General features: G+C 36.5%; 1 protein-coding gene across 1 annotated transcript in view; it reads left to right on the top strand.

The window, feature by feature from the left end:
- HORMAD2 (HORMA domain containing 2) overlaps positions 1–19,507 on the top strand; it is a 91,152-nt gene that overhangs the window by 8,810 nt on the left and 62,835 nt on the right. The window contains exons 4-9 of the mRNA XM_036123193.2: positions 5,336–5,477; positions 8,340–8,403; positions 9,003–9,039; positions 12,970–12,990; positions 13,552–13,578; positions 19,285–19,352. Coding sequence (XP_035979086.1) covers positions 5,336–5,477; positions 8,340–8,403; positions 9,003–9,039; positions 12,970–12,990; positions 13,552–13,578; positions 19,285–19,352 — 359 coding nt within the window. The remainder of the gene's footprint in view (positions 1–5,335; positions 5,478–8,339; positions 8,404–9,002; positions 9,040–12,969; positions 12,991–13,551; positions 13,579–19,284; positions 19,353–19,507) is intronic.

Here is a 19,507-nt window from a genome sequence, read left to right as displayed (position 1 = left end):
TTGAAGGAGAATTAGGGCAGAGAGAAAGCAGTCATCTTTCTGGCTCAAATTCAGTATACTCACTGGATTCCTGTTCTCATTTGGTTTCCTAAGTGGGCTTCCTTCTTTGTGGGGGGGCGGGGGTGCGGAATGCTGAGCTGGGTATATGAATTGCAATCAGTTTGGTAGTTATTTTTCTCACTGCAAATTAACAAATTGATTTTTTGATGTAAACAGATCTTTGTAGTTTGGATTATATGAACTACTTTTCCCAGGAAATTTTAAGTGACTGTATGATTTTGCTATTTAATACTTAAAACAACAATAATAACAATTATAGAAGCTAACATTTATTCCGCACTTACCATGTACTGGGCACTGTGCCAAGGGCTTTATATTATTATTTCAGTTAAACCTCACATTAAGGAGGAAACTGAAGTGCAGAGAAGTAAAGTAACTTGTCTTGGGTCATGTAACTTGACAGCCAAGCTGTCAAACATCACTTATGTCATTAGCACCCTATCTTGTTAAAATAATTTATAATAGTGTTTTCTATTATCAAGTCATAGTATTTTCATTTATTAGACATTAATAAAAACATCAATGATGACCCTTAAAGTATTAGATCAGTTGAGCTAAGAAAAAAAAAAATCCCTGGAGTATAGGGAAATAACAGAACTCTAGAGGGCTTTTCCAACTATTGATCTTCATTACTACAAATGGCCTTTTAGATCCTGTATTAAAAATAAACGTCTTTATACTTTAGGTTATTTAATTTTACAAATGGTTATTATTCAAGTATTGCCTCTAAGTTTCAGCAAGTTTTCAGTAAGTTACTATATATGCATGCCATGCCAGCTATTATCCAATTACTCAAAAGAACCTTAATTTCTCAGGATCTGTGGGTACAAAAAACAATTTTCTGTAAGATTTTAAATGCATGTGATACACAACATGCACACCACATACACACCTAATGCTCCTTCAGCTTCAGTTTTTCCTTCTTCTACTATAGCTTAATATTCCTAAAACAATTATTTTATTCACTCTCCTGATCAAATCCACTGACTTTCCATTGATTGCAGAATAAAGCATAAATTCCTTAACCTGGCTTTTCAGATCCATACTGATTTGTCTCCAAAGTTCCTTTCATACATGCAAGAGTAATAATTTTATTATATATTTTTAACAACTGAATATAATATGGTTTGATCATTCATTGCCACTATATGGTATACCAAAGAAGAACAAAGCTTATATAGCAAAATCTAGCAAAGATCTAGAATGTCTTTGGGGTATAGATATAGAAAGCTCTTTTGAGGGGTGCCTGGGTGGTTCACTTGGTTAAGCACATGACTCAGTTTCAGCTCAGGTCATGATCTCAGGGTTGTGAGATTGAGCCCTGTGTCGGGTCTGCTTGAGATTCTCTCTCTCCCTCTTCCTCTGCCCCTCCCCACCCCATAAATAAATAAATAAATCTTAAAAAAAAAAAAAGAAAAGCTTTTGGGGGGTTACATGACTGGCTCAGTTAGAAGAGCATGTGACTCTTGGTCTTGGGGTCATGAGTTCGAGCCCCACATTGGTTGTAAAGATTACTTAAATACATTAAAAAAAAGAAAGAAAGAAAAACTTTTTGGGAGTTCTTCTTCATCAAAAGCATATTTGTGGGTAGTACCTGCCTCTAAGTAACAGAATTATTAAAACTTCAACGGCTAAAACTGTGTAGTATAGTACAAAGACCTCTGAATTTGATTAAGATAATCAGAGACTTAACCATCCTGACTTCTGACAGCATAGAAGTAGTAGTTTCACCTACTTTTGTATTTTCTATAAATGAAGTCAGTAGTAGTCATTTGTACCTGGTCTCTTTAATGTATGAGAATCATCAGTACTGTTAAGATTTATGTATGAGAATCATCAGTATTGTTAAGTATAGTTATAGATCATTCATTCTCATTTCTATATAGTGTTCCATTGTGGGAATATATTACAATTTTTTATCCATTTTTTTGTTGATGGGCATTTGAGTAGTTTCCATTTCGGGTCCATTACAAATAATGCTGTTATGAATGTTCTTTTGGTGAGCATATGTATGCATATCTGTCAGGTGTATACCTATGAGTGAAATATGGGTCATAGAATATGTATATATTTAGCTTTAGTAGATACCACTGAGCAAATTTTCCAAAGAGGTTGTACCCACTTATTATGCTCCTATAACCAGTGTTTAAAAGTTTTGACTGATTCACATCTTTATCAACATTTGGTATTTTCTGATTTTTAAAAATTTTAGCCATTTTGTTAGGTGTGTAGTATTATTTCATTGTGGTTTTTTTTTTTTAAACATTTTATTTATTTGTTTGACAGACACAGAAAGAGAGCACAGATAGGCAGAGCGGCAGGCAGAGGGAGAGGGAGAAGCAGGCTCTCCGCTGAGCAGGTAGCCCGACGTGGAGCTTGATCCCAGGACTCTGGGATCATGACCTGAGCCGAAGGCAGACACCTAACCGACTGAGCCACCCAGGCGCCCCTCATTGTGGTTTTAATGGGCATGTTCCTGATGAAGTTTGAGCACTATTTTTTTTAGGGTTGGGGAGGGGTAGAGAGAGGGAGAGAAAGAATCCCAAGCAGGCTCTATACCCAGCACAGAGACCGATATGGGGCTTGATCTCACAACCCTGAGATCAGGACCTGAGCTGAAATCAAGAGTCGGACGCTTAATCAAGAGCTACACTGGTGCCCCATTTGAGCACTATTTATTGGACATTTGGATATCCTGTTTTGTGAAGTGTCTATTCAAGTCTTTTGTCTCTATTTTTCTTTTTGGTTGTCTGTCTTTTTCTTAGTGAATTTTAGGAGTTCTTCATATATCCTGAATATGAGTCCTTTGCAGATGTATGTATTGAGACTATCTTCTCCCATGCAAGTTGCCTGATTTGAACAGAAGTTCTTAAGTTTAATACAATCTAATTCATCAATATTTGCAAAATACTTTAAAATTAAAATGTATTGACACAATACCAGCTGGAGTTCATGAGACATATTTTGTGCTTGGATTAAATAAGAGAGCAAAAAGCAGTCTCAGACTAATTGTGACAAAAATGATCAAATTTTTATTTTTATTTTTATACATGTACACAGTAAATACTGAATATGACAAACATATGTTGAAATGATAACTCAAGATGCAAAATAAACTATCAGCAAATATTCTATATTTTATTTGGTAGACAATTCTTTTTTTTTAAGATTTATTTATTCATTTTATTTTTTTTTTTTTTTTAAGATTTTATTTATTTATTTGACAGAGAGAGACACAGCGAGAGAGGGAACACAAGCAGGGGAAGTGGGAGAGGGAGAAGCAGGCCTCCCGCGGAGCAGGGAGCGCGGAGCAGGGAGCCCGACGCGGGGCCCGATCCCAGGACCCTGGGATCATGACCCGAGCCGAAGGCAGACGCTTAACGACTGAGCCACCCAGGCGCCCCTTATTTATTCATTTTAGAGAGAGAGCAGGGTGAGGAGGGGCAGAGGGAGAAGAAGAGAGAATCCCAAGGGGATTCATGTGGAGCCCAATGTGGGGCTCGATCCCACAACCCCGAAACCACAACCCAAGCCAAAACCAAGAGTTGGACGCTCACCTGACCATGCCACCCAGGTGCCCCTAGACAATTTTTATACACTGAAGTAAAATTCATGCATCCATCACTGTCTTCAACGTTCCTAATATGGCACACCATTTCTTAGGGCAGACTATCCAGTCATTTAAGAATAACTGTATACATTTTCAATATATCATACATACACATGTATAAAATTTAGAAGGAAACTATTGTTAACGTTGATACATTTTGTGGAAGGCTATCTGACGTTTTATAGAACCTTAATATTCTGCAGAACTCTAGCTTAAGCAAAGCACAAAAGTATGGAGATACATGGTAGTAGAATAGTAAATGAATAGTAGCTCCACATAACTAGAGTAAGGTACATAGGAGCTGACAGGGAATAGGGGCGGGGGGGGGTGTGTGGCAGATGAGGCAGTGGAGTTAGGCAAGGATAAGACTTTGATAGTTCTCAAATGCCACACTAAGGTACTTGAACTCTATCCTACATGAACAATAGTCATGTCATAATAAGATTTGTATTCTTTAAAGTTAATAGTGATGGTAATATGAAGGACAGAGTGAGTGAAAGGAACTGTTGGCAAGAAGATCAGGGGCTACAGCAGTAATAAAGGGGAGAAGTGAGTATGGCAGTGACAGTGAGAAGGGAAAGGAGAAAATACATTTGAGAACTCCTTTAGAGAGAATTATAGGGTTTAGTGATTGGAAATGGGATATGAAATAAAAAGGGAAGCCAAAGACAACTCTACTTCTAGCCTGAATGATTGGCGTGGAGGCTGATTCATTTGTCTAACAATGAAATTTAGGATCAGGTTTCAATTAAAGGTGATAGAGATAAGCTGTGTTTGAGGGGGTCTACAAAGTGGTCTAGGTGCAGAGGTTCACAGAACAGAAACATAGAAGTGGGGCTCAGAACACCCTGTATAGACTATAGCTGAAGCAGTGAGACTAGATGAGATTACCCAAGAAGAGAAAAGGACTGAAGATAGAATTTAAATGTTTAAAGGGCAGAAAAACTGGAAGAAATAAAAGAGATTGAGATAGATATGGGGGATGGGTGAAAAATCAAAAGAAAACAGTGTTATGGCAGCTGAAAGAGAAGAGGGAAAGTGTGGGCAAAAGTGTCAAACAGTGGGCACCTGGGTGGCTCAGTTGGTTAAGCGACTGCCTTCGGCTCAGGTCATGATCCCGGAGTTCCAGGATCAAATCCCGCATCGGGCTCCCAACTCAGCAGGGAGTCTGCTTCTCCCTCTGACCCTCTCCCCTCTCATGCTCTCTCTCTCTCTCAAAGAAATAAATAAAATCTTTAAAAAAAAGTGTCAAACACTGCAGAGAAGTTACATAGTACAAAGGCAACAATAGGATATAGCTGATGACTTTGGAGAGAATAGTATAGAATGGAGGTAATAAAAGACAGATTGCATTGCATTCTGAGGAGTGTGTGAAAGGGAAGGAGATTATGTAATCATAGTAAAACTCCAATTTTGCCTCAAACCCCATGGATCATTGTGAAATAAATTATACTAGTCTTGAATTACTTGGGTAACTCTGCCTTTCTGCTCTGCCTTGCCTATGGAGATCAAATTTAATGCAATTTTCAAAGCCCTGTTTCCTTTTGATTACCTATAAAGGTATCAGAGTTGAAGTCCTGAAAAATCTTCCCATCATATTTGTGGTAATGGCATGATGGCTGAATATATTAAAGAATACTAATCTTTTTCATCTTTTTCACCCAGGAAACCGTTTTTCCATCCCAAATCACTAATGAGCATGAGTCATTGATAATGGTGAAGAAACTTTTTGCTACTTCTATCTCATGTATAACATATCTAAGAGGCCTGTTTCCAGAGAGCTCTTATGGAGAACGCCATTTGGATGGTAAAGTTTAACTAAGTAGTTACCTTGGCTGTTGTAGCTCTTTCCTGTACTTGGCAGGGGTAAATCTTTCAATTCTCACAGTGTGCTAATTCCAAGTCATGGGATTGTTCTTCAAGATCAATTTGCTAATTCATTTTCCATTTTAATTTCAGTATGTTTAGTGATTTTACTTATAGGAATCATTACTTCCTGGCTAGATACCAAATGACAGACTGAGAAGAAAAGAAATCTCTATAGATAAGCCCGGTAATTCTAAACCATACCTATAAAAGCAACAGCCGATCAAAATCTATTCGGGTGTTGTAGATTTGCACTATTTTTTGCCTCAGTTGAATTTGTTCTTTGAGGTATACTTTGGTATTGAGGCAATTTAATGGAGGCAGGTGAAAAACTCTTCTTCCTGTTAACACATATAAATATACTGGAAGAAAAGCATATTCATGCCAAACCCATTTGTTGATTAGCATGGATTAGCATTTAATAGTAATAGACAATTACTATTCTAATCAGCACTTTTCTTTTTTCAATTGCCAGGTCTCCTACTTTACTCCCTTTTATTTCTTGTGTCTTAAACTGATGATCTCATTTCCTTATATTACAAGCTGTTTCTGGCTCCTTTCCTTGTCTTGTATTGAAAGAAAATAAATGTACCTAGGACTCTTCAATTTTTTAAAATCTTATTATTAGCTTAAAAAGCTGGATTGTGATAACAATTCAGAAAATCTTGCTGATTTGTCACTAAAATGGGAACTATCATTTGGGAAAATAAATGTAGAGAGCTATAAGTTTCCTTGTATGATCTTATTTTTCAAGATCTAACTTTACTTTAAATTCTTCGCATCTGTATTTAATGATATACCTTGGCCTCATTCCAATTGAATTTTCTTAACATTTCATCCTCTATACTAGCTAGCATCATTGAAATGCATGTGTGCTGTAAGTACAAAAGCATGACACTTGCAATCATGACAACTTCATTTGTATCATGTCTTCTTTTGGTCTATAGAATATAAATCTGTGATAGTGAATATGTTTATATGTAGCACATGGTGGCATTTCTCCTTGTTTGGAACAGAATTGGAAAAAACTGGAAAAAGGCATGTTTGGGGTGATTAATTAAGGGCTTATTGTGTGCCAATCACTGCCTTAGGCATGGGGGGCGGATGTTAAAAAACAAAATTCAACTGAGTACATTTGAGGATCTAATTGGTTTTATTCAATGATTCATGAATAGTGCAGCATCCAATCTAGCAAATAGGAGCTCTGAGGAGCAGTACAAATTGTTAGACTGTTATAGGCAGAAACAGGGCAGGACAAGGAAGTCATTAGTGAAAGAAAAGAAAGGTTTATTTCAGGCAAGGTCACCTTCCTTGGGAGGAGGGAGGGTGGGGGTCTACCATGCAGATTACCTCACAAGTGTTGATCAGGAAATTCCAGATTGACTGGTTAAAGGTTACATTCTTGCAATTAAGTCTTGGTTTGCTCCTCATGGGGGGCAAGTGACTCCATTTTAGGCTCGCTTTTTCTTCCTTCTCTCCTTCTTTCCTTCCTTCCCTCCTTCCTTCCCTCCTTCCTTCCTTCCTCCCTCCCTCCCTCCCTCCCTCCCTCCCTTCTTTCCTTCCTTCCTTCCTTCCTACAGAGGTAATACTATTACTTATAGCTTTATTTTTTGTGGTAGTTTTAGTAGAAGTTGTATGTCTCCCTCTCAGTGTTCGTTTTTAAAGTAACATACATCATAGGGGCGCCTGGGTGGCTCAGTTGGTTAAGCGACTGCCTTCGGCTCAGGTCATGATCCTGGAGTCCCTGGATCGAGTCCCGCATCGGGCTCCCTGCTCGGCAGGGAGTCTGCTTCTCCCTCTGACCCTCCCCCCTCTCATGTGCTTGCTCTCTCTCATTCTCTCTCTCTCAAATAAATAAATAAAAAATCTTTAAAAAAAAAAAAAAAAGTAACATACATCATAAAAATGCTCAGTACTCCTATGTCACTCTTTTTGGTAATCTCTAAATATTATACCAACATGGAATAATTTTCACGTACCTCAGTAGAGGTAGAGGGAACATCAGTTTTAGGATAAGAAAACAATATGAAAAGGTGAAGTGACATGCAAAGTCATACATGAATCAGTGATTGATTTTGGACTAATCTAAGCCAAAACTTTTTTTTTTTTTAAGATTTTATCCATTTATTTATTTGACAGAGAGATAGAATACAAGCACGCAGAGTGGCAGGCAGAGGGAGAGGGAGAAGCAGTCTCTCTGCCAAGCAGGGAACCCGACGCAGGGCTCGATCCCAGGACCCTGGGATCATGACCTGAGCTGAAGGCAGACACTTAACTGACTGAGCCACCCAGGCGCCCCTAAGCCAAAACTCTTTTGATTTTCCTCTTCTTCTTTAACTATAGTAAGGTAGTTGAATTTCAGATGGAAATTAATATTTGAGAATAATCCATGGGAAAATTTTTCATCTTTATTTTCATTTAGGGGGAGACAAATAGAGAACTGACTTGAGATTGAGGTACATGTTTTAAATTGGTTAATGGATATGGTCTCAATAGTCCCTTATGATTACTCGGAATTCAACAGAAGCAAAGAAGTGACACAAATTTAATGTGCAATCAACTCAGTTGTGCTGCATTGTAGAAGGGAAGACTGCTAAACTATAATCAAAATTGGAACTAAGCTAGTTTTCAACATAGGATTTATTTTTAGAGTAGATATTTAGAGATTCAAAATGTTTTTATAAGCTATAAAACTAAGTTATATAAATAAAATAGTTAAAGGAAATACCCTTATTTAGCATGGACAAATTTAGTACAGTAATCATTTAGTAAAGGAAAATACACTGTGTTTCTGTTTTTGTAGACCTCAGTTTAAAAATCCTTCGAGAAGATAAAAAATGTCCTGGGTCACTGCATATTATCAAATGGTAAGTAATTGAAATTCCACAAAAGTTGAACATTATTTTTATCATGGCTGAAATTACCCATAAGACTTTATTTGGTAAGATCATTTCCTTAAAACCTTTTCTTCCTTTCTTTTTTTCCTTCCTTCCTTCTTTCCTTTTTTTTCACAATTTCCTGGAAATTTACAGCAATATTCAATATAATTTTAATATCCTGATTTAGTTTTGTTTTTGGAAAAAATGGACTTGTATAAAGAAAGAAAAATATTGTGCACCTGAAACAAATATAACACTGTATGTCAACTTCAATAACAAAAATTTTAAAAAGAGAAAAATATCAATCAAAATTTGATTACTCATCATATGCGTGTCAGTATTCTAAACATTATGGGAGGCAAAAAGAAAAATAAGATGTGGTTCTCTACCTTTAAATTGCTTACCTATTATAAAGATCTATCAACATATTAAATGACACTGTTTTAAAAAAGAGTTCAAATGGGAAAGGTAAAATGATTACCAATTTAATGTACTTAAAGCAAAATATATAAATCAGTTCTATACTTGGAATTTTTTTGGCTTTCGCATCTGGTCCAAATTGACATCAAATATTTATTTCTTGACAGGATCCAAGGTTGTTTTGATGCTTTGGAAAAGAGATACGTAAGAATGTTTTTAAATTTATACCAGGATTAAAGACTTATCTTTTATACCTTAAAAAAAGTTTAGCTTTTATTTTGTTGTTGTGTATTAACAGTGCACTAGTGCCTACATTTGCATTTATGAAAGTTTCTTTTTATGTCTTTGTTGTCCTGTTGATGTCTTGTTTTCATCAATTAGAAAGGAAACCTTCATTTTTCTCTTTTACATACGCATATCTTTTTGACCACAGAATTTCCTCTGAAGTCACTGGAAGAGATCCAGAGGATGTGGGACAGGGGAGACAAGAATCTGGCATTTAGCACATTAAACATGTCCAAAATAGTTGTGATTCAATTCACAGATATGAAAGGAAAAAACGGACTTGAATAATTAGTTTTTATTCTATGATAGTTATTTTGTTAACTATGTTTGGTGCATGTATATAACCTGTTTCCTCAAATAGCTAGTATTGTACCTTGGATTTTTAAAAATGCAGCTTGGATTTTAAGTATATCAGATCTTTCTTGTTGCCCAAGACTGCTATGAAGGGTATAAAAATTAGAGGCTCTAGTCCTAGTTGAAGAGACAAGATGTATATAAATGAACCTTCTACCACTGCTTCCCCTCCTTTTCCCCATCTATATCTTCTTTTAACTCCTTCTCAATTCCTACTCCTTTATAAGGAATTTTGAGGTGAATAGCCTTATAATAGATTATTTAGTTGCACTCATACATTTCCTTTTTCAATGAACAGTTATTTTTTATGATTTATTCAACACTGACCTGGGGGACTGAGGGATACAAAATTAAAACAGATATGGGCTTGTGCACACAAAGATCTAGAGCATGGCAGAAGAGAAATGATACTCATATGTGTGGGCTGTTGATTAGCTATTATACACTGGCCCAGCTGTGCCTATTGTTCAAATATTGAAATACTCTGTAATGGGTGGTAAATAGCTGTTTTGCTGAGACCCTGAGTGACCCCCACCATTATCTCCCCCTCGCTTCACCATTGTCTCTTTTGGGATCTCTCCAGACCTATCCATAATCTAGCAACTAAAGGGTTAACATCTGGCCCACGGGGAGCTTCCAGGAACCCAGCTAAGACTAAATTGGCATCCTTTCTGATTCTGGGCTAAGTTGGCATCCATTCTGATTGGCCAGTACCTGTGTCCTATTAGGCTATTAAATATTGATTTTTTTTTTCACATCAGCTTGATATTTTTGTGTAAAAATATCAGATATAAGTGCCCATAATACTCATTAGAAATTAATGCATGCTAAAGGAAAGATACTGCTTGTGTACAATAGGAATATGGAAAAGGAGGGGTTGTATCTAGTAAGGAGCATGAAGGAAATCTTTTGGAGAAAATGGCTTTTGAACTTTGAAGGCCCTTAGTATTTGGACAGGTTTAAATGGAGAGGGTCATCACCAGCATACTGAACACTATTCATTCATTCTCCACCATCCGTTCATTTAGCAACATTTCTTGAGCATCCATCATTGAGAGGCAGTGCAATATAGTTAAGAACACAAGTTTTGTAATCAGTCTAAAGGGAATCCCAGTTCTGCACTTAACACCTGTGTGATCTTGGGCAAGTACCTACCTTTTGGTACCTTAGTTTCTTTATATACAAAATGGGGGATAATAACAGAACCTCTTAGGGTTGTTTGAGATAATGAACTAATCTAAAGCACTGGTTTTCAAATGTTAGCTTGCATTGGAATCACCTGGAGGACTTGTTAAAGCATTGCCAGGCTCCATCCCAAAATTTCTGATGTGAGAATTTGCATTTCAGATAAATTTCAGGTTATGTTGACACTGCTGGTCTAGGGACCATACTTTGAGAACCACTGATCTAAAATGTTTAGAACAATGCCTGGCACATAATAAGCACTATGTGTTAACTCTTTTTCTCTTTCTTCCCTCATTCCCTCCCTCTTCTCCTTTCCTTTATCTCTCCTTCCTTCCTCCCTCTCTCTCTACCTTCTCTTGTTCTTTCCCTCCTTTCTTCTCTCCTTCCTTCATTTCCTCCCCTCTTCCCTTCCTTTCTTATCTATTTAATCTGTGCCAGACATTGTATCTAAATACTGGATGAGACAAAAATGAGAGAAAGATGTGATTCCTCCATTCAAGGAGGTCACACTCTAATAGCGTCACTTGTTAAATAATTACAATGTTACATGTACTAAAAGAGCAGTGTGATGTAAAAAGATTATCTACCTTGTTTGATGGATTTATTTTACTTAAATGACTACCTGTATGACTGAATCGATTAAATTTACTGTTTTGGGAGATTAAAAGACAATACCTTAGATGGATGACTTAGACTCGTTGTTAGTATCTTAATTTCCTACTAGGAAATAATTAATGTGTTAAAAATAGTTTGAGTAAAGTCAAGTTTGAGTATCTAGAGATCTTGAAAGATGTTCTTCTGTTGAAGATGATGATTATTTCTAGTTGTGAAATTTTGGGTGATTTTACCATTTTTTTGTAGTTCATATGCTCAAATTCTTTAAAGTAAGTATGTAGGTATTTTTAGATAATTATTATAAAGAAGAGACTATATTGTACATAGCCTCCTAATCTGTCTCCTTATTCCCATTTTCAATCCCCTACCATTCCAACTCACTATCCACACTACATTCTTTCAGAAATCTAAGTCTTATCATATCAATCTCTTGCCTGAAAATCTTCCATGGCTTTTAAAATAAAATTTAGAGTCCTTCACAGAGAACCTGTATGATCTAGTCTCCACCTGCCTTTCCAGAAGTCATCACTCTCACCATTGCTAACCATGTTCAAGCCACACAAGGATTCTAGAACATGCCAAGTGCCTTTTCCCTTTGTATGTATTGTTGCTTTTGCCTGCAAAATTCTCTTCCCTACCCATACCTTTTACCTGGCTAAATCCAATTTATCCTTTAGGTCTCACCCTAAATATTTACTTTCTTAGAGGGGTCTTCCCTGGCACATACCCCCCCACCCCAGCCTAGATTGTCCTTTTGTTTAATGTTCTCAAGCACCCTGTGCTACATTGTCATAGCAGTTAACACAATTGTAATGATGTACCTGTTTGCTTTTTTGTTTAATGTTTTCTCTCCTGTTGGTCTGCATGTTCCCTGAGATCAGGGGCCATGTCTCTTTTTGAATGAATGAACTATTAATCAAATAATTAATAGAGAGTTTCACTATGTAGTCTCAAAATCAATTGTATGCAGTAACCAAAATAGCCACACAGTGTCACTAAAGTTTTAGTCCTTTGGGTGAAATAGGTGAATAGTTTGATATGAAATTATGGTTGGGAAATTTTCTTTTAAAAAAAAATTTTTTTTTTTTCAATTTTAACTAGGTTCCGTGACCATCGTGGGGCTTAAACTCACAACCCTGAGATTAAGAGTCACATGCTCTAATGACTGAGCCAGCCCTGGTCCAGAAATTTTCTAATTTGTATTCCAGTTTTTAAATTTTTATCAGAGACTAGATTATATCTCTATATATTGGCTTACTCTTTCAAGCAGAGAGAATCTGTTTATAGTAATATATATGTAGGTAGGGCAAGGGTTTTATAGACCTATCAGACTAAAATTTTTACTTTAGTAGATTAGTTTCAAAAGACAATTTTTTGGAGATACTGGTGGCATATTTAATATTTAGTAAAAATGAATTATTTTGTATATCTTTTGCCTCCCAAACTAAAATATAACTTTTAGATAGTATAGATAGTTATCATTTTTTTTTTTTTTTTGCATCCCTCCTCTCCAGCAGAACCCTATATATGTAAATTTATACTCACTTGAATGAATGAGTGAATTAGTATCTCTTTTTTAGATCTTCTACCCAAATCTTTGGAATCTCTCTGAAATAATTTTAATTAGCCTTTATTGAAAATAACAATAATATCAGCACAAGTATATAATAACAATAGTTTTCTTTTCTCTTGAAGCTACACATGGCAGTACTTACAGTAAGTACACACTTAAAGACCAAACCCATGTTTCTACTATGTTGTTTTTTTGACAAGTAAAACATTAAAACAGTACTAGCCCCACTTCTTCCTGAATTTATCTGTCCTATGACATTTTGGAATTAAAAAAATAGAATCTACCAGAAGTTTTAATGAAAGATCACAAATTATGTATTTTTAGGTATATTACAATACATGGGAAAGTATATAGGACATACTATCTGCTTCACATATTGGCTATCAGGATTTCATTTTTTTAAATTACTTTATAGACTTGGAGTGTTTGTTTTTATGGTTGTGTAGACTTTTTTGAAGTTTTGTGCCCTTCTGAGTATAACATGCTATGTATGGTTAAGAATAGAAAGCAAATGAGAAGATAACATAGAAAGACTTAGATATTTGATTTATATTTTTAAACCATAACAAATTATCTTGAGATATGTATATCTCAGTCCTCAATTAATAGAGCACAATTTGAACTCTTCACATAGAAAATGTATTCTGTGAGGAGTAATCTAATAACTTTCAGAAATTAAATGTTATTTATTTCTCCTTAAACAGCTTTATACAAATCCCAAGGAACCAGAGGTAAGGACACACATTGAGAAGGGATTATATTTAAATATGTTTACCTGAGTTGAGGCTATTGATTATGTTACTAGATTACTATATGAGCAAAGTAACTCACCATAAGCTCTTCCAGTGTGTTTTATTATAAACGTCACCAATTCTTTATTATGAGATTTTAAAAACTACTTAGGGGTGTTAAAAAAAAAAAAGTGTAGAGGAGCCTATTCCCTAACATGTTAAAATTAAAAATCTCTGCATGTATAAAACCACGTTTTATTATTTATTTTAACCGATTCTGAATCCTTTCTGTTTGTGGCCTTTTGGAAAATACAGCATAATTCTAAACTTTTCCTTTTTTTGCCAACTAAATTCTCCCCTATTTGACCTGTTCATAGATTTTTCAGATCTTTACTTCTTCTTTCTCTCATAATTTCTTCCCTATTGAATCCTACTCATCTTCAAGGCCAACTTATGTTCAAATCTCCCATGAAAGCCTCTTGGCCTATGCTGTTCACACTAATTTCCTCCTTCTCCAAATTCCTTTTCTAATGGGACCCCACAATTTAACACTCTCAGTTGAGTCACGTAGATTACTTTATCTCTTCCACCCAGATTCTGAATTCTTGAGGACAAGGGTCTTGTCTTGTTTTCTGTCTCCCAGAGTGAATATCATAGTCCTGGACATGTAATAGTTACTTGTACTACTCTGTGGCAATGGCATAGAGATGGAGGGAGAAGCCCTCTGTTCTTTCTTCTCCTTCTAGTCTCTGTATTTTCCTCCTAATTTTCTTTCCTTCTTCTCTTTCCTTTTTCCTTGCTTTCAATTTTCCTTCTTAAGCCTATGGATTTAGCGTAACTGGTAGCATTCAAATCTAAATTAAGCATTTTTAGCCTTTAATATCCTTTCTTGGGAAGATTATAAATAACTGTTTGAACAAGGTGGAGGAAAACTGGTACATACTGGTGGGTAACAATTCCTCAATGCCTGAACTACCCCTTTTTATCTTTGTCTCTTGTTTAGTTTCAAAATGCTTTTTTTTCCCCTGTAGGTTTGAGGGGAAGCTTCCCAAACAAAAACCTTCTGATAAATTGTTAATAAAGTGGTCATTTTCTTAATGCAATGAATTATTTTGTTTTCTTGTGCATATAAAACTCTTAATCTGAAACCAGTGCTTTTGCTCAGTGAAATGCTGAGCAAATTTAACTACAGAAAACTCTTAGGGTGGAGGGTGTGTGTGGGGGGGGTGCTGTTAAAATGAGCTTGATGCAGGCAAATAATGAAGTTAGAAAACAAAAGCTTATAATACGAAGTGCTGAGCTATCATTTATAACCTAGAAAAAAATATTTTGAATGCTTACAGATCGTTCCATATAACAGTGATCCCTAACCCCTGTGTGTCCATGGTACACTTTTGATTGATAAAAGTTTTAGTGTCATGTTTGAGGGTATTAAAAGACTCAAAAGAACACCAAACAAGTCAGCAATAAGTACAGTATAACTATGGAATAGTAATGTTCATAATGCCTAAAAGTATCCATGGGATTGCACTATTTTATAGTTTATATTTAGCATCAAGTTACTGATACAACCACTTACCTCCCTAATCTCATTCTTTTTTTGTTGTTGAAGATTTTATTTATTTATTTTGAGAGAGAGCGAGTGAGCGAGAAGAGAGCACAAGCAGGGGAGAGTGGCAGGGGGAGAGGGAGAAGCAGACTGCACTGAGCAGGGAGCCCAATGTGGGGCTTGATCCCAGCACCCTGGGATCATGACCTGAGCCGAAGGCAGATGCTTAACTGACTGACCCACCCAGGCGCCCTTCTCATTCTTTTATATACTCACAAAACAACATTCTCATGTAGACATAGTCTTTTGGTGTTTATCTAATATTGTGCCATGTTTCTTGACTCTTATCTGTAGAAGTATTTCCTTCTCTAAACAAAACTGAAGAAACAATAGCAATATTAACATATACCTGAAACAAAAATATATTTTACACATGGATTAAAATTTGTAGCAATCTTGTGCAGAGTCTGTCATAGTACAATAGTTGCAAACCTCTGTCTTAAGTGTGCTTACCCAGTCCAGGGGCCAGTGGAGTTTTGGACATTGCACAAAGTTGCAGTATTTCTGTACTAGAAGTTTTGTTCTGGTTGCTCCATTTCATGACAGAGGTGAATTGACAAAAGTAAAGTAGTGAAGAGGGATAGTGTAGCTTTCCTACAGTTAAACACTATAAAATGTGTGGAGGGTATTAATAAGTTGTGTAAACCAAAATGTAAATATGTTAAGGAAAGTTTTACACAACGTAATGCATGATAGAACTATAAAGAATGGCTGTGGGGGCGCCTGGGTGCTCAGTCGGTTAAGCATCTGAGTCTTGATTTCAACTTAGATCTTGATATCAGGGTGGTGAGTTCAATCCTGGTGTTGGGCTCCACCCTGGACATGGAGCCTACTTTAAAAAAAAAGAATAGCTATGTATCAATACTGTGAGGACAAAAATCTTACTGTTTCACCATCTATTCCTTTGTGCCTATTGGAGGTCGTCAGCATCCATTTTTAATAGATTGTCTCAAGAGCTGAACTATACATGGTCTCTGTTTCTAGCCACAGTTTGGTTTTAGAAACTTTGTTTTAAAAAAAATCCTTGTAGGATGAAATCCTAATTGAGTGTGAACTCTATCCTGGCTGAATGTTTATTCCACAAATATTAATTGGGTTCCCTTTATGTTCCTAGCACTGTTCAAGGTATAAAAACACAGGAGTTAATGGGATAGACAAGGTCCCTGCTCTCTGGAAGCTTACATTCTTATATCCTTGAGGGAGAATAAACAATAAACAAACAAAAATGAGCAAAACAGTTTCAGATAGTCCTAATGCTATGAAGAAAATAAAAGAAAGGTAGTGTGCTGGAGAGTGCTGAGGCAGGGAATGGAGAAGGAGGGATTGGAGTATAGTCTGTGGAAGGCCTGTGGAGCTAAGCCTGAAGGGCCAGGGAAGTCAGCCTATGCAGGTCTGTGAGAGCCAATGGCACGTGATTGGCAGAATAGCACAGTGGTTAACATTGTAGGTGCTGGAGTCAAATCCCAGCTCTAACACTTACTAGCTTCATGTATAATGAGGATAACAATACCTACCTCAGAGTACTGACTGCATAAGAATGAATACGTGTAGAGCATTTAGGGCAGTGCCCAAATATTATCATCATCTACTGGAGACAGCATGTTCCAGAGTATCGCTGGGCAAAGGCCCTAAGCTACAAGGCATGAGTTCATGCCCTGAGCCTGGAGCTTAGTGGGTAGGAGAGAAAGAAGCAGAAGATAAGGTCAGAGAGGTAGACAAGGGACAGATGTGTAAGATCTTGTGGGATAAAGTAGATTTTGGATTTTATTCTAAGGGCAACGGGAAACCATTGGGGTGTTTTAAGCAAAGGAGTAACATGGTCTGATTTATATTTTCAAAAACCCTTTTTGGCTATAGAACAGAGAATGAATTACTGGAGGAATACTTTGCAAGCAAGGAGATCAGATGAAGAGAGATAGTGGTGGTTTGGACAGGGTGATAATAATGGATGGACTTGGGATATGCTTTGGAGATAGTCTTGAAAGTCTTGCCAATGGATTGGAATGTGAAGGGAGGAAAAAAGGCTATATATGTTGCTATTGCTTTGGTATCTGAATATATTCAGTATGATTAACAGAAACCATCGTTGAGTGGTTTAAAGGCCCATCTTTATTAGGCGACACATTAATCTGAAAAGTAGGAAAATGTTTTATGCAATGTAAAGAAGAGACCAATGCTTGCTGTCAATATATCTTCTGTCATAATCAGAGTCAGATTGAAGTTATAAGGGATTAGCATCTTGTATAAAACCATTGTAAACATAACTCTTATGAATTGCTTCAGGGACGAAATAACATGTTAATAAAATTATCAGCTGCTAAAGGATCTACTCTTGTTATAATTAAAAAAATAAAAGATAGCTTAGAGCATTGAAAAGCTAGAGTTTGTTGTGAAACATGGGCAGGCAGGAAGAATAGACATGGTTTGCTTGGCAGGGCAATTACACCCAGCATGAACAAAGAGAGGATGCTGTGTATCTTGCCTGTCTGGGGTGAACCTGTTGTGGTAGGCAACTCTAGTGTCACATACCTCTCCTACTGTACTCACAAAGCAGCCTTCAAAATTTTGTTTGATTTCCCAAGTAGACTGTCTTGCTAGAAATATATTTTATCTTTTAAATTAAGTCCACTACAAATCAGTTGTCTTAGAGTTTAAGCAGCATGAGCCAGTTTCTCCAGGACCTGATAACCTGTGATTAAGTTGTGTGCTAAGGTTTTAAGATCAGTAGAGCTGGGGGAACAAGTCTTAGAGTAAAGTAACAGAAACATTGAGACTTTCTGATCAATCTAACATCCTCATTCCCACAATATCAAGACCAAAAATTGAAACAGATGAATGAAGGGCATTTTTTTGTGTTCTACTTACACTTACACACTTTACCTCTCTTTCGGACTTTCTCCAGATCTGTGGACAAGCTGTACAATGTATCTGGGCCAAACGTTTGCTTCAACTACCAGACAATCATGTTATTTTACATGGAGTATGTCTCTTATGAGGATATGTTTCCCTCTTTGTTTCTAGCTTTCTTAACAGTGAGGAGAGCAAATAGCAGTGGTATCTGAGTTTTTAGTGCAGGATCAAAAAAACAAGACCTCATGTCATAGATCCTGGTTCCTTTTTGAATTTTTCTAGTTTTCTTGTTGCCGTTCTGGTCTTCCCTGAATTACTGTAGTAGCCTCTTAATTGCTCTCGTGATTTCCACTTCTTCCTTCTGCACTATTAAAATAGCCAGGGTGATCTTAAAAACATGCAAATTACTCCCATGCTTAAAACACTTCAGTGTATTTCTGGTTTACCTAGAATAAAATCCAAACCCCTTATCATGGCCAATAAAGCTCCATATCCTCATCTCCTACACTCTCTTACTTGCTTACTCATTGCCAGCCACTTGGCTTCCTCTTTGGCCCTGAAAGAGGCTTACTTTCCTGCTTTAGAACTTTGCACTGCTGTTCCCTCTGCCCAGGATACTCCGCCCTCCCCCAGATCTGCACATGATCCCCTTTTGTCACTGAGGCTCAGCTCAAGCATCATCCCTTCAAGGCGGCCATCCTTGGCCTTCCAAACCAAATCGGCACCTCTCCCTTCTGTTCTCTATCACAGCTTGTGCTTCATATTGTTCACAGTACTTATTACTATCTGAAATTATTTTGTTTACTTATTTATTGACTGTCTCACCAGTCTGTCTATTCCAGAAAAACAGGGACCTTTTTTGCCATGTTCACCACTTTGACTCCAGCGTCTAACACAATGTAGACATTTGATAAATATCTGTTACATGAATGAATGATTTCTCAACTGGTTTCACTGTCATTTACCTATGCCAGGTCAGATATTTAACTCTGCCTCTTAGTTTCTCCAGCTTTGAAACAGTAACAATAGAATTTGCCATCTAACTCATTTTTAGCATGGAGGAGAAAAATTAAGTTATCTTTATATTTGGAAATACTACTCCTGAATAATGTTATGCTGTGAAACAAAGAAGTATGTAAGTAGTATAATAGGTATACAATAAAAATATTCCTCACCTGTTACCAGATAAGGTTCTGGATTTCTTTTTTGTAAGTAATTTCTTTCTCTATTCCCTTTGATATTTCTAGAAAGTGACTGAGATATACCAGTTCAAATTCAAATACACAAAAGAAGGAGCCACTATGGATTTTGACAGGTAGAATCTAATTGTTTAATGAACATGAGAAATAGGACTGAGGTAAACATAAGCTTCTTGAAGCCATAGATAGGCCTTATATTTCCTTTGTAACTTCCCCACTAATCCTATAAAAACCCTCCATTAATAATAGTAATAATTGTTCAAATTTCTGA

The sequence above is a fragment of the Halichoerus grypus genome, chromosome 13 (genome assembly GCF_964656455.1).
Source record: "Halichoerus grypus chromosome 13, mHalGry1.hap1.1, whole genome shotgun sequence".
In the NCBI taxonomy this organism is placed as follows: domain Eukaryota; kingdom Metazoa; phylum Chordata; class Mammalia; order Carnivora; family Phocidae; genus Halichoerus; species Halichoerus grypus.
Note: the sequence above shows the minus strand (reverse complement) of the source record. Positions and strands in the feature narration are given on the sequence as shown.